Source organism: Dicentrarchus labrax, unplaced genomic scaffold, assembly GCF_905237075.1.
Source record: "Dicentrarchus labrax unplaced genomic scaffold, dlabrax2021, whole genome shotgun sequence".
Taxonomy (NCBI): Eukaryota; Metazoa; Chordata; class Actinopteri; family Moronidae; genus Dicentrarchus; species Dicentrarchus labrax.
In genome coordinates, this window is record NW_026136711.1 from 12090203 (window position 1) to 12113058 (window position 22856).

A 22856-nucleotide genomic window follows, 5' to 3' on the forward strand; every position below is an offset into this window, starting at 1 on the left:
TGGGACAGAAACCCAATAAAACTCATCAAATCCCTAATTAACCGAGTTAGATGTGAAATCAAAAGGGATGCAATGGCCGCAACATAAGCTAACGTTAATCTTTGGGGACAAATACGCCCGTCATAATATGTCCACTAAAAGTGCTTGTTTCTGACGACATTATGGAAAAGGTCGCTACCGAGAAAAACCTTTTGCTTGACCAGAAACAGGGCCATATTCTTATCGCTTGCCATAGACAAACACGGTAGCTAATTTAACCTCACTTATCGTCGAAACATTGTAACTTCATTCAAAGTGGACAAAAGCAAAACAAAAATCACAAAAACTGTCTTTGTTAGTCTTTCCACTGTTCCAACTCTGGTTTGATCAAATTAAATCTGTAATTCATACATAGAGGAGAAAAACCGCCATTTCAGTCGCTTTACTCAGCCTCACACGAAGTTGACCATCAATGTAAACAAACCACAGAGAGACTGCAATAGCAACACAGGCAAAGTGATGACACATTCACAGCTCAGGAAACCATGACTCCACTATAGCAAATAGTTGTTTGCAGCTCTGTAAATGTTTTAAATTGTATATAATATAACCTTTTACAAACGTCTTTTTCCCTAACATTTTTCAGATTATTATATAATGCAGGCTTTTCATTTTAAGCCAATAATAGTTATTTACCCGATAATCATCACTGGGGGAGGATTATAGAAAATCAGCTGAGTTAATAAATGTTAAATCCGTAAGTGGTCTCTGCACACTCAACCAAAGATAGATTGTGAATAAAAGAAAAGAAAAGAAAACATCACTCAGTGACTGAGTGTGGTCTGTGTGTTTTTGTAGTTCAGCAAGAGGCTGCACACAAAACAGTTTCTCCCTAATCAGACAACAAATGGTAATTACAGATCTTGTTTTAGTTATTTTCAGCTTTAGTTACTTGCAAGTGTTAAAATCTAAACCTAATTATATTTGATAAAAAATATTTGAAAAGGACTTAGATTTGATAAGAGGCTTTGAAACTGGATTTGTATTCAATAAAATTCTGTTAATCATAGGGTGTTTTCTGATTAGATGTGCTTCATTGGTTGTTGTTGCCTGAAAAAGGCTCCCATGAATCAGTTAAGGCAGAGTATCACTTTCACAAAACAACTAAAATATGAATATGGTGAAATGCCAGGAAGGTTTAGAGTAGGAACACTTTTCCCTGTGTTTCTATGACCCTGCATGTACACGCCGGCTGTCACTAAGGTAAGAGTTTACAACAGTACATGCACAGCAGTTAAAATGCAGTGTTTCTGTGTATGTGACAAGTAGAGACATGACCCTATTTGCTACCAAATCTCTATTAGCTGACAGAGACTGTAAAACTACACAGGGCCAAATGTATAGCCACTGTTACTGACTTCCACTACCAGGCTGCACTTTGTTGAGCGACAAACCCATTATCATTTTTCCTGCACTACTTGTTGAACGCCATTGGGCTTAATGTTCAGTCATGTTTCTAATCATGACAAAAAGCCCAATACTCATGTAGCTAAAGCAATTGCAGAGTGGGGATTAAAATTCTGCCCACTCCTGGCAGTGCAATAATGGAGACTGGGAAATAATTGACATTGATTGAGCTAATGTTCCACTCTGGCAGTCTGCGAGGACCAGGTGATGTAGTTTCAGCGAATAATTATGTTCCCCACATCGTGGAGCTAGAGAAAGATTCAATAATTGAACAAGAAATAAATGTGTTTCCTCTAATCATATGGAAATTTGAAAACCATCTTTTATACGTACAGTACAATATGCTTTTTTTAATTTATTTTTTGGCAAAGCAGTGTTTACATATGTTCTTGTCACTTTCTCCTCAGATGCTATAAATAGTTGCTAGTGCTACAGTAGAATTTAGTTCCAATCTCCTGATACACCCTGAGGTGAAATAAAAATAAATACTTGTTTCATTAACAGCACAGTAATAAAGACATGCAGTTATTAATGTCCAGTATGTGCTACAGGATGATGTGAGAATGTATTTATCGGTTGTTTGTTACAGTCCAGTACGGCCATTTCTGATGGACCCACATTAACTGCATAAAATATTGGCAATTTAGGGAAGCATTGAGTGACAACATCCACAAGGTTGATAAATCACCCTTTTAAACAATTTTTCCTCATTGACATCTACTATTTATGACTTGAGTGGAATGGTTGACATTTATCAGAATAAGAATCAGAATGAAATTTAGGTTTTTACACATACGAGGAATTTGTCTTGGTGCAATGGTGCTTAAAATATACAATCACAAAAAAAATATATAAATCACACAAAAATATACAAGTCACACAGAAATCTCACAAGAATTAAATAAAAATATAGATAAATAAAGATAAGAAAGATAAGAAAAGATAAGAAAACTGTACAGAAGACAGGAGTGCATTAATGTAATGCATATATATACAGGGTGGGTATAAGAGTCAGTGACAGTGGGGGATCTGGGCCTTGTTAATGAGGCCAGCTGCAGACAGATAAGATTTATAAGTGATCTCATAGTTTTACTGCAGACTCATTCTGTCTGATTAACTCACCAGAATTGGACATTCATTAAAGTGCCACCATGCCTTCATGTATAGAAAACAAATTTCTATATAGTTACTAATCAGAAACAGAAATCAGACGAAGAGACGGCAGAAACACTACCACTTTTGTCCACAGGGGCCGCCAGAATGAACACAAAATGATAGTTCCTTGTGGATGGTTTAAGTTAAACGCTAACATCAGCAGACCTACATGCTCTCAGTGACTGTGCTAAAGGTGAGCAGGTTCAATGTTTACTGTGTTTAGCCTCTTAATTGTTTGCATGCTAGCAATTGCTTTTTAACACCAAACACAAAGTACAGCTGAAGCAAATGGGGAGGACATTACTTTTAGAGGTTTGTCCAAAACTGAAGTATATTGTTTATTTCTGCTGTAAAGTTGGGCATTTTAATATGGGGCCACGTTTTTCCAAAAAGCTTTTGGCAAACAAGGAACGATTTGGACGTTTTTCCAGTTAGAGGTACCAACTAAATGTGACCCTAGCAGCAGCAACACTGTGAACTAGCAAAGTCAGTAACACAGCCATGTGCTGTGTGCAGTTTAGTACAATGACTAAATAAATTTAATGATTTCTGGGAGTTGAAGTTAAAACTTATCAGCGTTATCAGCGCAGTGCAGTGTTTTTGAAGTGGGGGCCCATTTTACTTTTCCAGTTCGGTAAACACACACAGAGGTGAGTGTTGTTATCTGAGCCCATCTCTTTGTTCTATAAGTCAATACTTATTTTAGAAAATATGTAATCGTAATCACATCACATCACCTAACCGCAACCTATCTCTGTGTAATCAACATGGCAACGGCAGCAGAGGATATAAACAGCTCAGGATATCCTCTTCTTCCCATTGGCGATTAAAAGACAGGCAGCTCAAATACCAACTCATTTTGTTCACTCGCTTTGTGTAGACAGATAATGTGTACAGGGATATAATGTAGTAAATTGTATGCTTGCTCCGTCTCTACTCAGATGACTTGGTTCCAACACAGAATATCCTGTGGCTCTCTTCTCTTGTTATGCTTATGCTTTGTTGTATGGCACCGGTGAGAGTGCATTGATTTGCTTTTAATAACTGGTTTAGTTTCTCACTGTGCTGTTTTAGTAGCAGAAATTAGCATACTTGGAATGCGCTCCGTGATCGACCAGCTCATTTTAGTATTTAATTTTCCAGTGTACAATACCGTAGCAATTGAAGTGTAGAGCATCTTTGGCCTGAGAGCCCTTTCCGCTGTGTTTATGTACTCAGGCTATCGCACCTCGCACAGGTAGGGCCTCTCGTTGAGTGCTCTCCAACTCGTACTGATTTCATGGCACGTTGGTTTGCCTTCTCCACCAGCTTAGAGCCCATCAGTTATGCACCAGTAGATTTGGAGTCGACTGGTTGCAGGAGCGGGTTTTAGTGCTTACTTGATTTGCATTTTTACCGCGCTCTCCCCGGACATCCTCACCTGTTCAAGGTAGATTACAGTGAAGGCCGGCAGCAGGGTGGAACGTAGGACCCTGGGGTCCACTGGTCGTTGAAAAGCAGCACCGGCAGGGTTGGATGGCTGCGCTTTTGTTGTGTGCTTTAACTTTGTGATTATAGCCTGATTATGTTGACAAACCACACTGGAAAGCTGCAAGTCTCAGCAGGCAAGTAACAGCTATGAGAATTTCAATACTTTTTTCATACAAAGTACCTTATTTTTTGAAAGACGATCTCATGAGAGAACATTCTCCTTACTGAAGACTAGCACTCTGATCTCTCTTTTTTTTATCATAGTGAACCAGCAAAGGGAACTGCAGCACTAAAGACATAAAAAGCAACATCAAGAGACCTGAATCTCTGAAAATGTTTTCAGAGCTACACTGAACAGAGAATGGGCAATGAGCGCACACTCTTATTGTATTGTTCTGCCTGTTTGTCAGACTGATAACCTCCAGATGTCAGCTCCAGGGCTCGGGGGCTGCAGGCCTAAAGAATGCCCCAGCAATGTGCAGGCTGCCTCGGAGCAGAGAACTGCCAGCTGGCCCTGGCCGCCTCTGGGTTTCAGGGACACGCTAACTGACTCCTTGTCATGTGTTCGTGCACACACACACACTCCTGGACAAATACACCCGCACATATGTTCCTGCATTATTTTTACACATTTGCATGTGTGCACACATGCTTGCATCAAGGCCAACACACATGATTTCCCATATGTGCACACAGGCATGACGGAACACACTACACATGCACATCCTGTATTCATACACACACGGACAGAAAATACAAATCCCCAAACCCTAATAAGCACCTAGCTTCATGGCGGCCCATAGAGAGCATGTTCCAATTTTTCTTTCTTTCTTTTGTAATTCTGGTATTGTCGCAATGCCAACAGCCTGTCATCTGCCATGCTGTTTGAAAGTGACAGCCGCATGCAGCCACGGCGCTGATATCATCCACAAGCAGACTTACAATAAAGGACTTTCATTGTCTCTGTCCCGTGTCTGTCTCTCTGCCTAACCGTCTCTCTTCTTCATTTCTCTTTTGGCAACATTTCCAAAGGAATGTTCGGCCCTGACAAATCGGATGCTTCAACCTTGTTATCGTCAGGCCTGATGGGCTGCCTCGTCAGTGGGCTGATTGGCGTGTAGAGCAAATATTCGTTCATTGTATCACTCTGCCAATAGCCGTGAAGGCAGATAATAACTTTATCATGGTAGGAGCACTCAGACTTATCATAGATCGAGAAGTAGCGTTGTGGTATCATATACTGTGTGTTATAAGTGTCCATATGCACTGACATATTGACAGTCCTGGTGATTCATCGTCATCTGCCAGACTGAGTGTTGTTTATTCTCTGTTGCATGTTTGTTTGTTTTCCCCTGTTTTTTGTTTGTTTCAAATGAGCATCTGCAAATATACACAGCCACAGAAACGCACGCATGTTCACAGGCAGAGACTAATTCCACCTGCCGCCCGTGGAGGGGGCTGGCAGCACCCTGCCTCCCCCGTGCCAGTTGGTACCTGTGAGTGTTTTGGATGAGTGGCGCTGGAACGAGAGTTATCTTATCTGGGAAACACATCTGGTCCCCTCGTTCCTCTTTCTGTCCTCTAACCATCCGCCCGGCCGCTCACGCTCCCTCTACGCCTGCCTCCTGCCCAGCTAAACCCTCAACCCTTGGCTGTCCAGAGGTCTGCACCAATCCTCTGAGCAGTGAATGTGTGAAGTTAAAACAAAAGATGAAAAATATACACTGCGTTTGTTCAGGTGTAGCTTACAGCCTGCAAAGCAAGTGTATATTGATAGGATGAACTGCCGACCCGTGTTTGTCCGGCGTTACTCGTGTGCACACATGTGTCTTCGCCTGTATGACTGTGTTGTGTGTGTTCCAGGTGGGATGAACAGGAGGATTTCCACTGTGCTTCAGGTGACAGCGGCACACTGCCAGTGAGTGTGTGTGTGTGTATGTGTGTGTGTGTGTGTGTGTGTGTGTGTACACAGGGCGCAGAGACAACAATAGGATTAGGTGGATTACAGCAATACAACCATCTTACACAGGAGGACACCATAGAGGATCGGGGAAAAAACACTCAGTCTTTTACACACCCTTCTAACCCTTATTTCGCCAGGCTAGATGAGTAAGAACACAATCTTCATTCTGCAGCTATAGCTAGAGGGTATATACACCTATATATAGGAGTTGCCCATAATACCATGATCCTGTGTGATGTTCAAAGGTACCTCAACTTCAAAAATAAGGAGTACACACATCAAAACTAATCAACAACAGTGTGTTTCTCACCAGCTATGCGTGACATTTTGAGTTCGTCTTTTAAATCATGGCTACGTGGACAAAACTGCGGGGCAGTCTTGTGCTTCTCCCCTTTGCTGCCCTTGTTATTACACTGATATTTCATCAATACCTGTTTAATCTGATGATAGGCTTCTGTCAGGGCAAGGTGTCACATTGTTTTCTGTCTTCAGCAGGGACAGAGAGGACAGGGTCGGCCAGGAATAATTCTGTCTGCCTGAAAAATCAGTGCAGGGTCGCAGACAAAGCATAGCACCTCAGTGGACACAACCCAGCTATGTAGCCTGGGGGAAGTCTGGCTTTCTTAGGCAGAAGCCGAGGGCTTGGGCAGACTGAGTGTGTCTTGCCAAGGGCCTCATGAAATGTGATGCAGCAGCATTCAGACAAATGTTTATTTATATTTCCTTGTGTTTGCCTCTCTGTCACTTTCCCAAAATGGGTTCATTGTTTGCGTGACACCCAGTATTTTAGTTTCAATTTCAGCATAGGGGAAAACTTGTCATTTTAAAGCACTTTATAGATTCATCTTCCAACCTGTCGTAGCAAAATAGCATTCCTCAAATGATAACGTGCGCCAGTTATTCAATGCGAGATGTTTCATGATATGATGTGTTTTTCTTTTCAGGTTGGCATTGAAGAAATGCTGTCAAGAGTCTGGGACTTGCAACCCAGAGTTATCAGGTTTTCTCGAAAACATCAGAGGAGCTCCTCTGCCAATGGGCTGAGGCGGCAGAAGAGAGACTGGGTCATCCCACCTATCAATGTGCCTGAAAACTCCAGAGGACCCTTCCCTCACATGCTTGTCAGAGTGAGTGACAGTTTATATAATTTTCAACAAATACCACACATCTTTTCCTGATGCAGAATGTCTTTGGTGCACCACAAAATCTTTATATAACTTTACAGAGAATAGCTAAGATTCCAAGAAAATCTAGGTAGCCAACCCATATATTTTTTCTAAGTGCTTACTCAGCCAAGTCAAGAAAGAAGAGTGTGGAATATACAGTAATATCTCTTATAATCACCATGAGGCCAAGAGACTCAACATTCTGGTATTTTCTATCAAGCACACCCAGCAGGCTAAAAGCGCTGCTCTTGTCTCCGATTTAAGTCATGATGCCAGATGATTTGTCTGCTGTGCCTCTGGGCACCACAGACAGGTAGAAAAAAAATCGTGCTTGGAAAGCACACACAAATACGCACTTCATGCTTGGTCTCAGAAGACTAGATCTAAGGATTACTCAGGAGTGTTCTCTCTCAGTGGCGTTTCTACACCTGTTAATATAGCTGGTGGACTAGATTTCACATCACAGTGCATCTCTTTACAGCACATCTGAATTGCTGAGTAATTATCCATCCATATTGTTGTGAGTTTTTAGAGCCCAGAGTATTCCCAAACTGAGATTAATGTTTGTTAAAGGAATGCTACTGAAGGCAGGCAATTTGATTAAGTTATAATTTTGCTACAAACAAAGCCGTTTCATGTTATTTTTATTTAATTTGTTATGATGGATGCTAATGATTTCAGTTAATTTCAGTTTTTCAGTGGAGGCCCCAGTATGCATTGTCATACAGTAATAAAGCTCTGTATGATGTTTAGCATATGCAAAGTTGCACATTAAATACTGAATGTGCAGCAGATGAAAATACTGCCCATCCTCTGCTTGCTTGCTTGAATGATTCAGTTTGGGTTTTTAGTATTACAATATAAAGAGACAGGAAACACAAGAAGAGATAGGGGCTATTGACATGCATTAATGGTTCCTGGCCAGGATTGCTCAGGAATGTTACCTGATATATGTCTTAACCACTCAACCAACAGGGGCCAGATGCATATAACTCTGTAGATTCATGACGGAAAGAAAATATGCATCCACAGTCTTTTTTGTCAGATTTATAGAGCCGTGCATAAACATGGTTCTCCCTTATGAATTTTACTCATTGTGAAATTTGAATTAAGTAGAACTCCAGTAGTTTGACATAGATAAACACACCCTTAACCACTTAACCCCTGTCTGCTTAAAACTCTTAGTCAAAAGAATGTAAAGAAAATGCACAATTCAATCAAATAGCACTGGCGAGGTCCTCAACTAACACCAAAGCTGCCATTCTTATGCATGCCGGCACTATTTATAGCACATAGTCATCGTCATTAAACATTGTGGAGGTAGCTAGAGTTTAGTTTGTTAGTCAAACACACTATTCCCTCTGAAATTTGCAACAAAATATAAAATAATGGGGCACAGGGACATTATCAAACAAGGGGAAATGTCAAAGCAGAATGAATTAAAAAAAAAATACAATTGAGCTCACAACAGTCATTAACAGAAGCATTTATAATGCATGTTTGACAGCCATGATTTTAATTTGCAAGTGTAGACTGCATAGAATTGTTAATTCTTGGTGAGATTGACTTACAACCTAAAAGAATAATAATAATGTACTGGATTTGGTCTTATTTTTCACCTTTTCCATTTTTCCACCATATTAGGCAGGGCTGCCACTAGAAAAAGTCTGAACGGCTGGTCTGAAGTATGCATAAGGGACGCATATTCTGACCACCCATTATTCTTTTATAAATACCAATTTAATGGCAACCACTGTACATATGTGTCATTTATACATCTGGCCCTATGATGACCATTTTTCTCAGGGAAAAGTGAAACATGTATGTAATTACAACCAGTGAACAACTGTAAATATTAAAAATAAGGAAAATCAAAAGCAGTTTCCCATAGAGGCATCACATTCTCAGCACTGTGCTGCTACTCTAAACTCTCCTCACTCGATGCCTCTTATCAGACAGCCAGACAGACGTGCAGCTTTTTGCTGGCATTTCTGACACACACACACACACACATCACACACACACACACACACACACACACATGCATGCACACACACACACACACACACACACGCACACACACACAAAGTCCCTTACGCCCATTTGTACAGCGAGGCTTACACTCCCGGATTACGGAAATCGCCTTTCACCAATGTGTCGGCAAGAGGGCAGATTTTCCACCAAAGCATTGGAAGCACTCACCCTCACACAAAAACACACACAGCAGGGCTGTGGAGTGTCAGGGGAGGCACCAAATTGTGCTGCCCTGCTGGAGACATGGACCCTCTTTTATCCCCTTTTCACATGTCGGGTGTTAGATGGTTGGATTAAACCTCAAGGGCTTCCTTTGTGCGTGTGGCCATGTGAGTGTTGAGGTTGGGTTGGTTTTGTCTGCATGTGCAATGTGTGTGTGAGGGAACACCTTCCAGCTTGCACTTACTGTATGTGAACAAAGCATAGGTGTGTCTCAGCCCTCAACGATAGCTGAAAGCAATGCACCATGGGGGATGTGACTCATGCTGTCCATTGCTCTGTGAGCTCGCCTGTCCCCAGCTCACTCTGCTACACAGCTCTCCATTCTGACTGGCAGCCGAGGAGAGGAACAGTGGGGATTTCGTGCTTTATCTTGCCGGTCTCAGAAGTGGCCAAGAACAACCTTTAAAGCGTATGCACTTGATTTTAGAACACACCAGCTCTCCTGGGCTGTGGAAACTCTTTGAGTCTTTTTCACCTGTGTGTCTACACTCGAGCCTTCACACAGTCAGGTTCACTCGGTGTAAAAGGACCAATTAACCCTCAGAGTGTAATTACAGCCTTGCAAGCATCAAATGTTGCAAGTGACACGCCCAAAGAGGTGTGTGGGTTTCTCTTTGATTCACTGAGAGTCGAGAAAGAACATTCCAAATCCAATTCCATATATAAAACAATATCCTTGCTGTTTTAATTGCAAATAATAATCCATATGATCATATAGCTTTGGTTTATCCCTTCATTGCTATCAGATTATATTGATGGTGCTATAACTGGTTATGTTCCAGTGCATTCTGACATTGCCACCATCATCATCTTAGCCCTCTAGATCAGGTGGCAATATTCTGTTTCAGCTTCTGAAAGCTACTTTTACTTCCTTGAAACAAAGAAAAAGTGCTCCCTCTCTCTCTCTCTCTCTCTCTCTCTCTCCCCCCCTCTCTCCCTCTCTCTCTCTCTCTCTCACACACACACACACACACACACACACACACACACACCAACAGTATACAAGAGAACTATTCCACCGCTGGTCATTTTCACCTTGACATGTGCAATTCAGTCATGAAGAACCACAAGTGGTGCAACTTTGATACCATTGATTTACCATTGTGCTCAAATGGAATATGCTTCCGAGCTCTTGCTGTCAAATTATTTGACATGACAGATGTAAGTGCAGTGGAAATGGAGAGGTTGAAAAACAGTTTGAGTGAAATGGATACTGAGGTAGATGGCAAGTAATACTCCTTTTGAGAAACTGAAAAACAGTGTGGGTGGGAGATGGAAAAGGGAGAATGGGGGACAGGCTGAAATTGGGGGGAAAAAAGAAAAGAAAAAATAGAAAGTCTTTGGAGAGTGCCGTAAATCTGCGGGGTGAGGGCGGCCAACATTAGTTTCAGGCCATTTGTGGCATTCTCATCTCAACCGTCTCCTGAAGCACCTACACTGGGGCCAATGAGGCAAAACTGATGGAAAGCAGTCTGAATATGGGAGAGAAAAGACCCTCCTTTCATTTAACCAGGCCTCAGACACTGTCTCCATCTCTGACCTACGGTTAGGATAAGGAAAACGAAGAATATGAGCTGGAAATAATTGAGCACATTGTGGATGGTTGTTTTAATATTATATGATTCCAGAGTTGAAGTTAAGACTGTTCCTTTTACTCTCTGCGTGCATCCTATCCATGGAGCTAAATGAAACTGTATCAGTACAGTTTCATTTATTTCTGTAATATATAATCTTTATCATACATTCACATTCTTGTAGAAAAATGAAGGTCTTAAGGTGAATAGGTGAACCGGCATATTAGAGTGCATCTCAGTGTGATTTGGTTTACCTCATTATTTTAAATAGCCCATTATGGCAGAGCTCGTGGGTAATGGGTGTATTGTTGAATGTGTCACAGTCAGAGTGACTGGGGGCTCCATATTTAGAGGGATTTTTATCAAAAGCAAACAGAAGCACAGAAACAAAAACAAATGGTTAAGTTTACCCACCACTCAAGTTAACTTTCCACACTTTGGCAGAAGAAAACTTGATGCTTACTTTAGACACAATAGAAAGGAATGTTTGGCTTATTGTTGGTTTTGTAATTTGGTTTACTGTGCCAAACTGCTAAAATATGTGCTGTGTGTGTGTGTGTGTGTGTGTGTGTGTGTGTGTGTTAGCTCAATGACATTGTAATGTCTGTACTGCTATTTGCTGAGTCCCCAAAATGAAAACACGGTGGTTTATTTACAACCTCATATTGCACACTGTATTTCATTACAGCTCGTAATGAGCTCGTAATATGCTTTTTGGATGTGCTTGTTTTGTTTGCAGTTTTATTGCATCTCTTGTGCATTGAAATCTATTATGTCTATTGTGTCTAGTTTGTGTGTGTGGGTGTGGGTGTGCAGGTGTACATATATGCGCGTATGCATGTGTTTCCACCAGAGTACATGAAGTAGTAGGACAAAATGTACACCGCTATATTACATTATCCAAGACCAAATGTTTTTAAATTGAATGCTTCAAAGAATTCTTCACCAAAAAAAAAAAAAAGCTTTCACATCAATTACTTATTTCCCAAGCTCAGTTTCCAGATGGGAATTACTTGTACTCCTTCACTTCTGAAAGAGACAGTGAGGGTTACTGTAGGACGAACAAAGACTACTTCCTGGTCTGGTACCACTTAATTGATTGGCAGGGGGTTATGACTAATTTATTGGCTACTCTGATGTTGGGTAAACAAGGGCTTTAATTATAAAAATATTTCTCTAACTAACGTGAAGAAGCGAACATGAGTTGAAAGCTTATCATAGGTTAAACAGGACTTTATCCTCACTGAGGGCAAAATGACATCAACGTCAGAACTAACAAGATGGCGTGGAGTGTTTTGTCAAGTGTTAACGGTGTGAAAAAACAAAAAAATTGAGGTGCTTGACTCAGTGTGGGGTTTAATTGGGTTCAAACTTTTTAAACGCTGCTTTAGTTCGACCTTGTGGTACTGTTTCCATATTCTTCACTACTGTGAAGAGTGTTAGCTTTGTAGTAGCACATGGCAACTTTCTATTTTATAAATCACCATCAAACGACAAACACAACATTAAAGCAGAGGTCAGAGCTGCTTTGTGCTAAACTACACCAATCTTAATGACGGATCTGTACAGTATGAACAAAGTCATTTCCACTTGCTATTTAAAGCAGGTGAAGAACCATCAGAATGACTATAAAAATAATTCAGTCTCTAATCCCTTATTACATTGCAGTTACAGTTCAATCGATAAAGCCAATTAACACTGGTTCATACAATCACTTGCTCATTATATCTCAGCTTCTTACAACTCTGCTTCCTTTTTTTCTTTCTTTGTTTTCTTCTTGTGTGCAGCATCTGTCTGTGAAGGAAATTCAGAGTGAATTTAGCTTTCAGCTTCAAGGAGCAGCCAAAGTTTGTTGACACGTCTTACTCTGGTTTATATCAGGACACCCTTCACTCCCTTTGCTCCTGACACGATCCTCGGAGTGCGTCCCAGAATCCATGAGTTTCTTGTTGCTGAATCATCCACAATAACAGCAAGGTCTCCAGGAATAAAGTTCCCTTTCATCTTGTTCCACATACTTTACTTTCAGTGATGAAGTACTGTCTCCTCCAGAAGAGATCTGCCAAATACTAAACCTGACTCCACCGCCTTCTACAGCACATGTCCTTGTGTTGGATTAGTCCAGAAAGCATGATACAGCTTTCAGCTATAGCAGATGATTTAATGTAAGACTGTTCAAGTCATTTGTTGCTATTGTGATTGGTCTATGATTATTTTTTTCTTCTATTTTACATACAGCAAGGACATATATGTCTGTCATGACATATAATAGCCTGTATGTGAACTTTGCAGCTTAGCTTTCTTCTCAGTAATACCTTATAACATGGTCCACAAAATTGTCAGTATTTACTAATGAACAAGTGAGAATCAGGAATGACCTGAAGTAGTTATTGAGTCAGGGACTATATAGTAGATAATGATGAGTTCTTAGAGATGAGACTGGAGGATACTATATTAATGAATCATTAGGTAATGATTACTGCATAAATATCTGTGAATCAACATACTGACAACTTGACATGAGTCAATTAATGATCTGATCTAACTGATTAACCTTGAACTAGCTGCTGAGCAGCACAGAGCTATTGACGACTAATTACTTAATCATTAGTTACTCTTATTGTGCTCCCTCCAGTAAAGGGATACATCATACTGAATTTTAAGTAACCCCTTATAACTTTGTGATTATGAAAAGTAGCTACAGAATTTTTAAATTCACCAGTAAATAAACATTTCAGATATACATAGTCGTCCTCTCAGCCATCTGACTACCGAATCAAGCTTTTGTTGCAAGTTATTCCAAACTTTAGAATGGCAGTGTACATTTGCCAGATGTATTGGTGGCCAGAAACTTCAGATCAATGCTATTTTTGTTCCTCGTTATCTGCATGAGTAAAGAGGCAACTGTGTGCTAACATGTTCAGCATATCAGCCTTATAGGGTGATAATATATAGATATGATTAGAGCTTGTTGCAGTGCCTGCAGCCAAGAAAATCAGTTAATGCGGATTTAAATTACAGTAACATAGGATAATTGCACTGGTAAACATGCTTTTATAATACACATTTTTGAGGTTGTCTGGCTAATTCTCCAAACTCTCCAACATTTAAAATCAATTTATTAGCATATGTGTGAGCCTAAATGATGGGGAAGATTTGCAAAAGGCTTTTAAAATCAATAAAAGTCGCAAATGCTGCAAAGTTGGATTTAACTTAATTTGGTGTGCTCAGAAAATATATTTAAATATTATGCACTCATAGTGTAAGGTACCAGGTGTAATATATAAATTAGCCCTAGGCAATTTGCTGCTAATGGATGTGCAGGTCAGTGCAACCTTACATACTGCAACTTGTTAGAATTTTCTCCCAAAACAGAAATTTCTCGCAGCATAAAGAGTGTTTATGTCTAAACATTTGAGCACACCGCCTTTTGTTTGCTGGTTTGTGCCGGTGTCTGTGAGGGTGAGGGTGTTTCTGTGTTGTGTGTGTTTCTATGTATTGTGAGTGTATGTGTATCTGATTGTCATTCTCAGCATCCCCAGTCTAACAATTAGAAGGTGACAGTCCCATTAGAGCCGGCCCAGTAGTACAAAGGCTGAGTGCTGTTGTGAGTGACACAGAGCTCTGCCTCTCACTAAATAACTGTCGGTCTGCCCTCGTACACTCTGACCCCTCTGGCAGCCTCCCTCTGAGCCACTCGAGCTCCCCTCTGGACTCTCATTGGCAGCCTTAGCGGCTCCCTGAGCCAAGCATGGCCCTCCTTTCAAGCCTGGCCTCTAACTGATTGGTTGGACCCCTCTAGCCTTAGGCATGCCAGAAGGGCTTTCAACTGGCCTCAGGGTGCTGCTGATTGGCCAGGCTGTCAGGGCCGCATGTCCCCTACGGGAAGCGTGTGGCAGCAGCTTGGGTTGAGGGATGCAATTTGACAATGGCGGTAGGTGGAGAGAAAAAGTGCAAGAGCAGCAGAAAGCTCCTCACTGCCCCCCCACCCCTCCATCTATAACTCTATCTATCTCTTTATGCTGCTGTCTTTCCCTAGTCCTCCCCCCAGCAGCCAACCATGTCTTCACTGTAATTAACTCGTGGGACATGTCTCTGTGCATGGAAGAACCTGTAGTATGTTTTACCTGTTGCCATTGTACTGGGAAGCTTTGGGTAGAGCAGGAGAATGGTGCGATTTAACGAGTTGAGGCTCTCCAGGGGTCCGCGGTCTGTTTGGGGCGGGTAAGACAAGATCATCAGCCTCTGCCTCCTCCATTCCCATTGCAGAATTAGAGAATGTGGCTCTCTTTATAACGGAGACAGAATGGCTGTATTTGCTCTATTCTTCTCCCCTCGCTGTGAATCAGGGGAATTAATGCCATTGTTAATGCAGAGAGACTGCTGGTACATTTCAACAGGATTCTCGCCTCTCGCAGAGCTCATCTAAATTGCCTGGCTAATGCTGTAATTGGGTTTGTGAGTCACTTCTTAACTTCCATTAATATTTGTTCTCCCTCTAATTGCCCCTTTTTCCAATCCTACATTTCATTCCTCCGTCTGGTTAATGGTCTGAGGTGGAGGCAGTGACGTGTGTGTGCATGCGTGTGCTTGAGAGAGCATCTAATCTATTTTTGAGCAGATACAAAATGTTAAAGTGCTGGGACTTCTTTCTTTCTTCCGGGTAACAAAAATGTCATACAGGATTGAGATGGAAGGTATTTAAGGTTAAGAGAGACACTATAAAGGTTCACGGTCAGAGTTTGAGGAACATCCTCCAGATATAGAAAAATAGCTCTCCTCCAAAGACTTCATATCAGTTTTTAAAAGAGAGCCATACTATTTAATTTGAAGGTTATTTATTGGATATGCTGCCGGCATTCAGAATGCTTTCTGCTGTTCATTAAAAGACATATTACTTGTAAATGCCTCTGCTTTCTCAGATGTTTTCTTCTAAGCTTCTTCCGTCTTTTCGCCTATAACTGGATTGCCTTTTCCTCTTATACATCACATTAAAACAGCTCCTCTGGAAGGAGAAAAACATCGCCCCCCCAAAAGGTTTCAGCTTTGTTTCCTTAACTATAAAGAAGAAGAAAAGTCTCCCTATCTCTCTATTATCTTGAAACCCAAATCCACTTCTCAGAAACATTACCTCAGGAGACCTCAGGAACTCCAAGGATTCAAATTCAATTGACCGTGTTAGAAAGTGGAGAAGAATGGCTGAATAACAGTGTCAGTACCAGAGCAGACAAACCTTCCTCAGGTGGTGACTCTTGCTCGTTTGTATTGATGGGACTCTCACTGCTTCCTTCCCACTGGGAGAAATGGGAGGAGGGAGCGCAGGAGGGTGAGAGACAGAAAGAGATAGAGATAGACAAACTGATACAGCAGCAAAAACACAGACAGAATAGGAGAGCACACCAAATGAAAAAGAGGCCAAAAAAAAAAAACATATTTCAGTGCTGCATGGAGCTTGGTTCATTTCCCATTCAGTTTCCGTTCCATAATGGACTAGCATGCCAGTGCAGAGGCCCAGACATGACTGTTCTTTATGAGTATCAGGGATAACTGAGTGCGACGGTGGCTGTCAGTGGCTCTCACTGGTGAGATATTAAACCTGAGCTCTCTGCAGCTTCTCCCTCACAGGCCTCCGATGTGCCTATTTTTAAAACCATCCGCACCATTCCCTTCTCATGACACCACTAAATTGACAGGTTTTACCCCTCTTTATCTCCACGCTCTTGCATGTTAGGTTGTTATTGTATTTTGTAGGAAGGAAAGTTTGAAGGCTGGCAAAAACTTGAGGTCCCATATTTTCCATAATTGGAAATTTTGTTTCCATTTTGTCAGCCCATCTCTCTCTTTCTTTCATCCTCTGCTTCCCTATTTCCTCCTCTGTCATTTTGTTGGATGTTTGTGTGGATGGCCTATCAGACTATTTGAATTCCTCTTCCCCATCAAAAGCAGGGCACATCAGCTTTGAAGAGTGACAAGCACACAGCAGGAGGGATCAAAGCAATGCAAAACTGAAAATTTAAGAGGAAGTTAAAAAGCATGTAGTTTTGCCATTTCCCTCATGTTCAACAAAGAGAAAAACAGATACTGTATAACAGCAGGGAAAGATGAGACATTATCAAACACAACGATTTTCAAGGATACCTGTGTAGTTTGCAGATGCACAGATGCGTTTGATATTGCTATTTATCATAGCAATTCACCCATTTGCAGTGACTCGTGTTGGCAGCCATTCCAGCATCCCCACGAGTGCAAAGGTTTATTGTCAGATCTGAATATTTTAACCCCAGTGGTGACACTGAAGTCAGACTCCTCAAGATAGGAAAATCAATAGTCTATTCCAGCATGACAGTGTCATTTTCTTTCTGTAAAACCACTCACTAAGGTGGCAGACCTGCTATGAATCGACTATGGAAACATGCAAAAAAAATGAAAGCTTATTTTAAAACCATTAAATTGCTTGCCAGATATTTTCCAAGTGACAGGCAGTAGTGTAAAAAGGAGCAGTAAAGCAATAGAAATTAGACATTTGAGCTTGCAGCTGAAATTACTGCAAATTCACACTACTTGAGGGAAATCTGAGTAATTTCAAGGGGGGAGAGTAAGAGCATCAGAGAGCAAATTAGATTTGATTATGTCTAAAACCCTGTTTAAAAAGCAAAAAAAGTATTGTAATTGTTTTCTGCTTTCTCTGAATGCACATAATAAATCGACCATCAGGTGTTTAGAACAAAATACCTCAAACTAATCCTGATTCTTAATAACCATGTTGTTATGTCGTATGTGCTTGTGTGTAAACAGGCTGTTCAGAGTGGGAGATGGAGTCTAAAAGCAGAGTGGGCTTGTGGCATCCAGTCAGTAGTTTCTATTAGAAGCATCCAGATATTTGGCAGTCACTGTCTCAATTATGGTTGACAGCTATGATGGTTAAAGCGTGACTGAGAGGCCGCCAGAAGGGTTAGCGTCTGTGCCTTGAGTGTTTGGCATCACTTCTTCCCACAATGCACTTCACCAAGGAAATAGCATTAATTTGGTTTTACTGCCTTTATGTTCTGCACCAACTTAACTATCCCTCGAACTTAAAGGCTTACATCACTCATATCAAAGTGTTATAACTTCTGTGTAGTAGGCATTTTCCATACTTGGCTAGTTGCGCCAATATAGATAGATGACTTGTCTCACTCTGTTTGCTCTATAATACACATATAACGTCATTATATTAAATAGTTCTTTATTAGGTTAAGAATAAGAAGAAGAACACGATGATTAGAGCACAATTAAATATGATTAAACATAACAAATTAAAAGCAACCCTAGGATAGATAAAGGGAAATAAAAAATATAGGCTTAGCAGTCCAAAGCATGTGTCTGAATATACATTTAAAGCATAAACCAGCTTCCTATATTCTGTAGTATAAAAAAACACTACATAAATTAAAAGAAAATGTTCATAGGGTTAGGGTTACGGTTAGTGGGTCATGTTTTCTTAATTGTGTCTATTCTGACTATGGGTGATGCTAGCATTAGACTTGTCACCTCCAAGATTCAATAAACATGGACACCATGAAACAACATAGACTTTGGAAAGCTTTCCAAATAAACTTTATTTTTACATAAATAATTTCAAATGCCTGTTTTTAAATCAAAGACAATCACACAGAAATGAACCCCTGGATTAGCTATTGAAGCCTCCTGCATAGGAATTTACTTCTGGAGCGAATTGCTGGCTAACCTAGTTAGCTGCCTATTTATCTGTACCAGTTTCTTTAACATGTGAGGATGTGTGTATCTATTTAGCATGTGTATAGGCTAGTAAACGAGTAACTATAGAATACTGTGTGCAATACTTTTCCAGCAGACTATTATGAGGCCTTTTTTGGGAGCTTTAAATGGCCAGGACCTGGCTGATGTGGTTGTTGCTTATTTGCAGTCATGAAACATCTATTATATCCAGACTATTTTAGTTAACTACCTTCATTTGGCATTCATGTGTGATATTTACACAACTTCAGAGGCAACCACACGCAGCATTGTCCTCATGATACTAGAGGGGGTGAGTGTTTGTAAATTCACAAAGAGTCTTATTGTGTTAGATAGACCTGTGGTTTTGAATGATCCCCTGGTTTCCTGGTGTGGCTCTTGAGCCTGCGTAACCTGTGGGGGGTGTTTGATGTGCCCGAAAGGCAAAGTGAGGTGACCGAGCCCATAAAGAGCTATAAAATGAGAGGGAGAGAGGAAGAGAGGGAGAGAGGGAGAGAGAGAGAGGTCTGAACCATTAAGTGCAGACAAGACATAAAAGAGGCTATCAAAGAGTGTAAACCACAGATTCCCATTATTGTGTGACATTAGCCCATAGCACACAGTAACCCTTCATGATCCCACGGGTGCCTGCAGCACACTGTCCTTTAATGACTTCCTGGTTGAATGATTGTTGTTTCCTGGAAGCAAAATACAGCGAAGGAAAAAAATACAGCTCGACACACGCTTGTTCTTTGCATAGCAGAATGCTGCTTTTTTTTTTTTTTGCAGTATTGCTAGAAATAAGTCCTACATGGAGTGAATGCATGAAACACAGAGTGCCATCAAATGAACACCAAATGAGTCCCTGTTTATGTAGGCATCAAACTATTTATGCAGATAGGGTGATCATACAGGGTTGGATCAACTAAAGGAGATCTGGACAGACTGAAACTTCATCATAGTGCACTAATTAGGCAGCCAGCCGCTATGCTCAATACATGGAAATGAAATCCTTTCCATTCCTTTCCGTCTATCTGTTTGTGTGCCTTGCGTCACCCCGAGGAGTTTAAACAGAAGACTAATTCTTCATCTAATTTTCCCCAACTCCCCATTGCTTTTGCTCCCTGTGTCTCTCTGCCTCCATCGCTCTCCATCTTTCTTCTCACGCTGATAGCTTGTCCCACAGGATCCCAGCAGTTGTCAGTAATCAAGGAAATCACTCTCAAAGAGCTACAAATAGGTCACTTATCTGATGTCTGGTCTGATCTGACAGAGACAGACAGCCAGTTAAATCCCTTGCATCTGCCTCCCTCCGCTATTCCTAGTGTGATTAGTAGCCGTTCTATCTGCCAGGAGGTACTGAAGTAAGAGAGACAATGAAAGATAGCGATAGAGAGAGGGAGAGGAGGATAGAAACTCCAGCTTTCATCATTAGCATTCCATTCAAATGGCTCAATTGAGCAGTTGTCACTCATGGGATTCCCAGGACTCTGAGAAGCCATGCTTCTTCATTTATTCAATTTATTGATATAAAGACTCTTCATTAAGAGACACCGGCAAATTTGACATCTGGTCTCAGGTGGCCTTGATGTGGAATTTTAAGCAGGCATGGAATTGGAGACCATGTGACGTGTAAGAGCTCCTTTGTCTCTCTCGGGGCTATTACACCAACGTGCCAAGAGTACATGGTCTGTTTGAAGTCCCAGCAAAGAGACACACACACTCAGAAACGCACCCGGGCACACATCTTGATGAAGAAGCACACACCCGTGGCAGGTGAAAATTTCATACTTGCGTTTCCCACATGACGGCCATGTGAATTATTGAACTGAGATGGTCCTCTTGATCCACGCTTTGGTGTGCACACAGAGAATCTCTTACCTGTCAAACACTCCACCACACACACATACATGGCTACAAGCGGAGGGTTTTTTTACCTGTTCCTGCAGTTCGAGCAGATGGGACTCTCCGTGGTGCGCATCAGTTCATTTCTTGTTGTTTTGAACAGTGAGGCCTCAACATGTTTGTCTCCTTCACAGATAAGACAGAGGATTTCTCAGGCATGTTCTCATTACTGAAATGCATAATCCGTCTGTTCTGCTCCACATTATCTATCTGTTATCCAAACAGATGACACTGATGATGAGGGTGAATGATCAAATTATGTTATTATTTACGCCATGATTTCATCCTACTTTGATTGGCAGATGGTAGGCGTCATGAATAATAAATGTAATTTGTCTTACAGTATCTTTGTCACAGTGATTATATGTATATAGACCAGCGTGAGAGCGCTGATTGATAGGAGTTACATTACCGTACTCCAGATAATACAATACATTAGACCTGAACCTGCGGGGTCCACGTATGGATCCTGTGTGAAGGAAAATGAAAATTGCGGCTGTGAAAACTCACAGCAGAGTGCCTCACTGTGGGTGTGGGAGGACCACGTTGGAAATTAAGAGAGAGGGTATCATGTTCAAACAGAGGGATGTTTTATGCAGAAGCCGCCGTCACTGCTGAACGGATGAAGTAATTTCATTTTCATGCATGATCTGCAACCTCACAGACCAGGAAAATTGCATAGGAGGGGAAGAGAAAGATAGAGAGAAAAAAAGAGCCAAGCCTTCCTTTTTCTCCATTTGACTCCGTGATTATTTCCTCTGACTTGTAACCATAGTGATGGTTCGGTCCCAATAAAAAAAAAAAAAGTCAATGCAGTACTGTGTTCAAAGGGTGAGGTCGGAGAAAAGATGATGTGAAGATATTTAGGGCTGAAAGATAGATCAAACTGATCTAGCATCCATAATTCCATAAAATCAACCAATAGTACTGGCTGTCATCAACCACTGTCATATGATATGGACATGGGAGATAATTCCTGTAAATCTGTATAATTACTGACACAAACAATACAGGGATCAAATTACAGGTACAGTCTGTATACTGTATAGATTGTTTAAGACACAATAGCAAAAACAAAAGTCGTCAATTTAGTTCATTTTTAGATTTTGACAGTGTATGTTAAGTCTGGATTTTGGCTTGGATTTAAACATCTTTAAGCGTTTTATCCTAAATATATGGTAAGCAGAGTTCTGTGTAATTACTGACTGATTTAATTCGGTCTGGTGTGCAGTAATTACATGAAACAAAAATGTAATATACTGTTAATTTGTCTTTATGTGTGTGATATTGGAGTGTGAGTCTCTGGATCTGGCATTTCTATGCTTGATGGAGATAACACCATTCAAAATATTTTAATGAACAACATGTCTATAATTAATGTTTGTCTTCAGTATGGCTCAGCCTGTCCGTACTGATTGGCTTTAAACTGCATACACACCCAATAATACAATACTATAAATTAGAGAATAGTTTTCTTCTTGCCAAGAGTTAGATCAGATTTATGCCACTCTGAAGCTACCATCAGCAGCCGAAGTGTCAGTCTGAAGTGTAAAAATTACACGTTTTAATATGGAGGTTATGTATTTAATATTTCTTGGCCCAGCTTTAAAGTTGTTGGTAGAAAAGATTCTGCTACCTTTAGACGGAGCCAGGCTAGTTGTTTCCTCCTGTTTCCTGTCTTTGTGCAGCTAACTGGCTGCTGTCTGTAGTTTCAAATCCACTGTACAGACATGGGAATGGTATCAATCCTCTCATTTAACTCTGACCTAGAAAGAAAATATTATTTCATATACTGAAAGAATAATAACTATGGTAATGGTTCAGGGGTGACAGCCTTTGTATGCCAACTTAATAATGGTAACAATTTCAGACCCACCAATTTAATTGATGTCACATTAACAGTGCAGTGAGGTGACACAGCAGAATTCTTGAAGCCCATAGAAAATCAATGCCACAAAAAGAAATGCTACAATCCCCTCTCCTTTTGTCTCCTTTGAAGTCAGCAAGGTGCTGAGCAAAAGTATTGATATTTTCATTGCTGTGGCAGTGGAAGCGCTCTGCTGAAACTTGTTTAAAGTAAAATATTTCACTCTTTAAATGTCACATTTTGAATTGTGTGTGAAATAACAGCGGAGGTGTTAAAGGTGGAACAGGCACATTGAGATAAGCCACGTAGTTGAGAATAAC

The 22856-nt window shown here is 40.8% G+C and overlaps 1 protein-coding gene across 2 annotated transcripts in view; it reads left to right on the top strand.

Moving 5' to 3' along the window:
* The window catches only part of cdh4 (cadherin 4, type 1, R-cadherin (retinal)), a 183303-nt gene that overhangs the window by 115873 nt on the left and 44574 nt on the right, over window positions 1-22856 (top strand). For both annotated transcript variants that reach the window (XM_051416544.1, XM_051416545.1), the window contains exon 5: window positions 6979-7161. In XM_051416544.1, the coding sequence (XP_051272504.1) occupies window positions 6979-7161 (183 nt within the window). The remainder of the gene's footprint in view (window positions 1-6978; window positions 7162-22856) is intronic.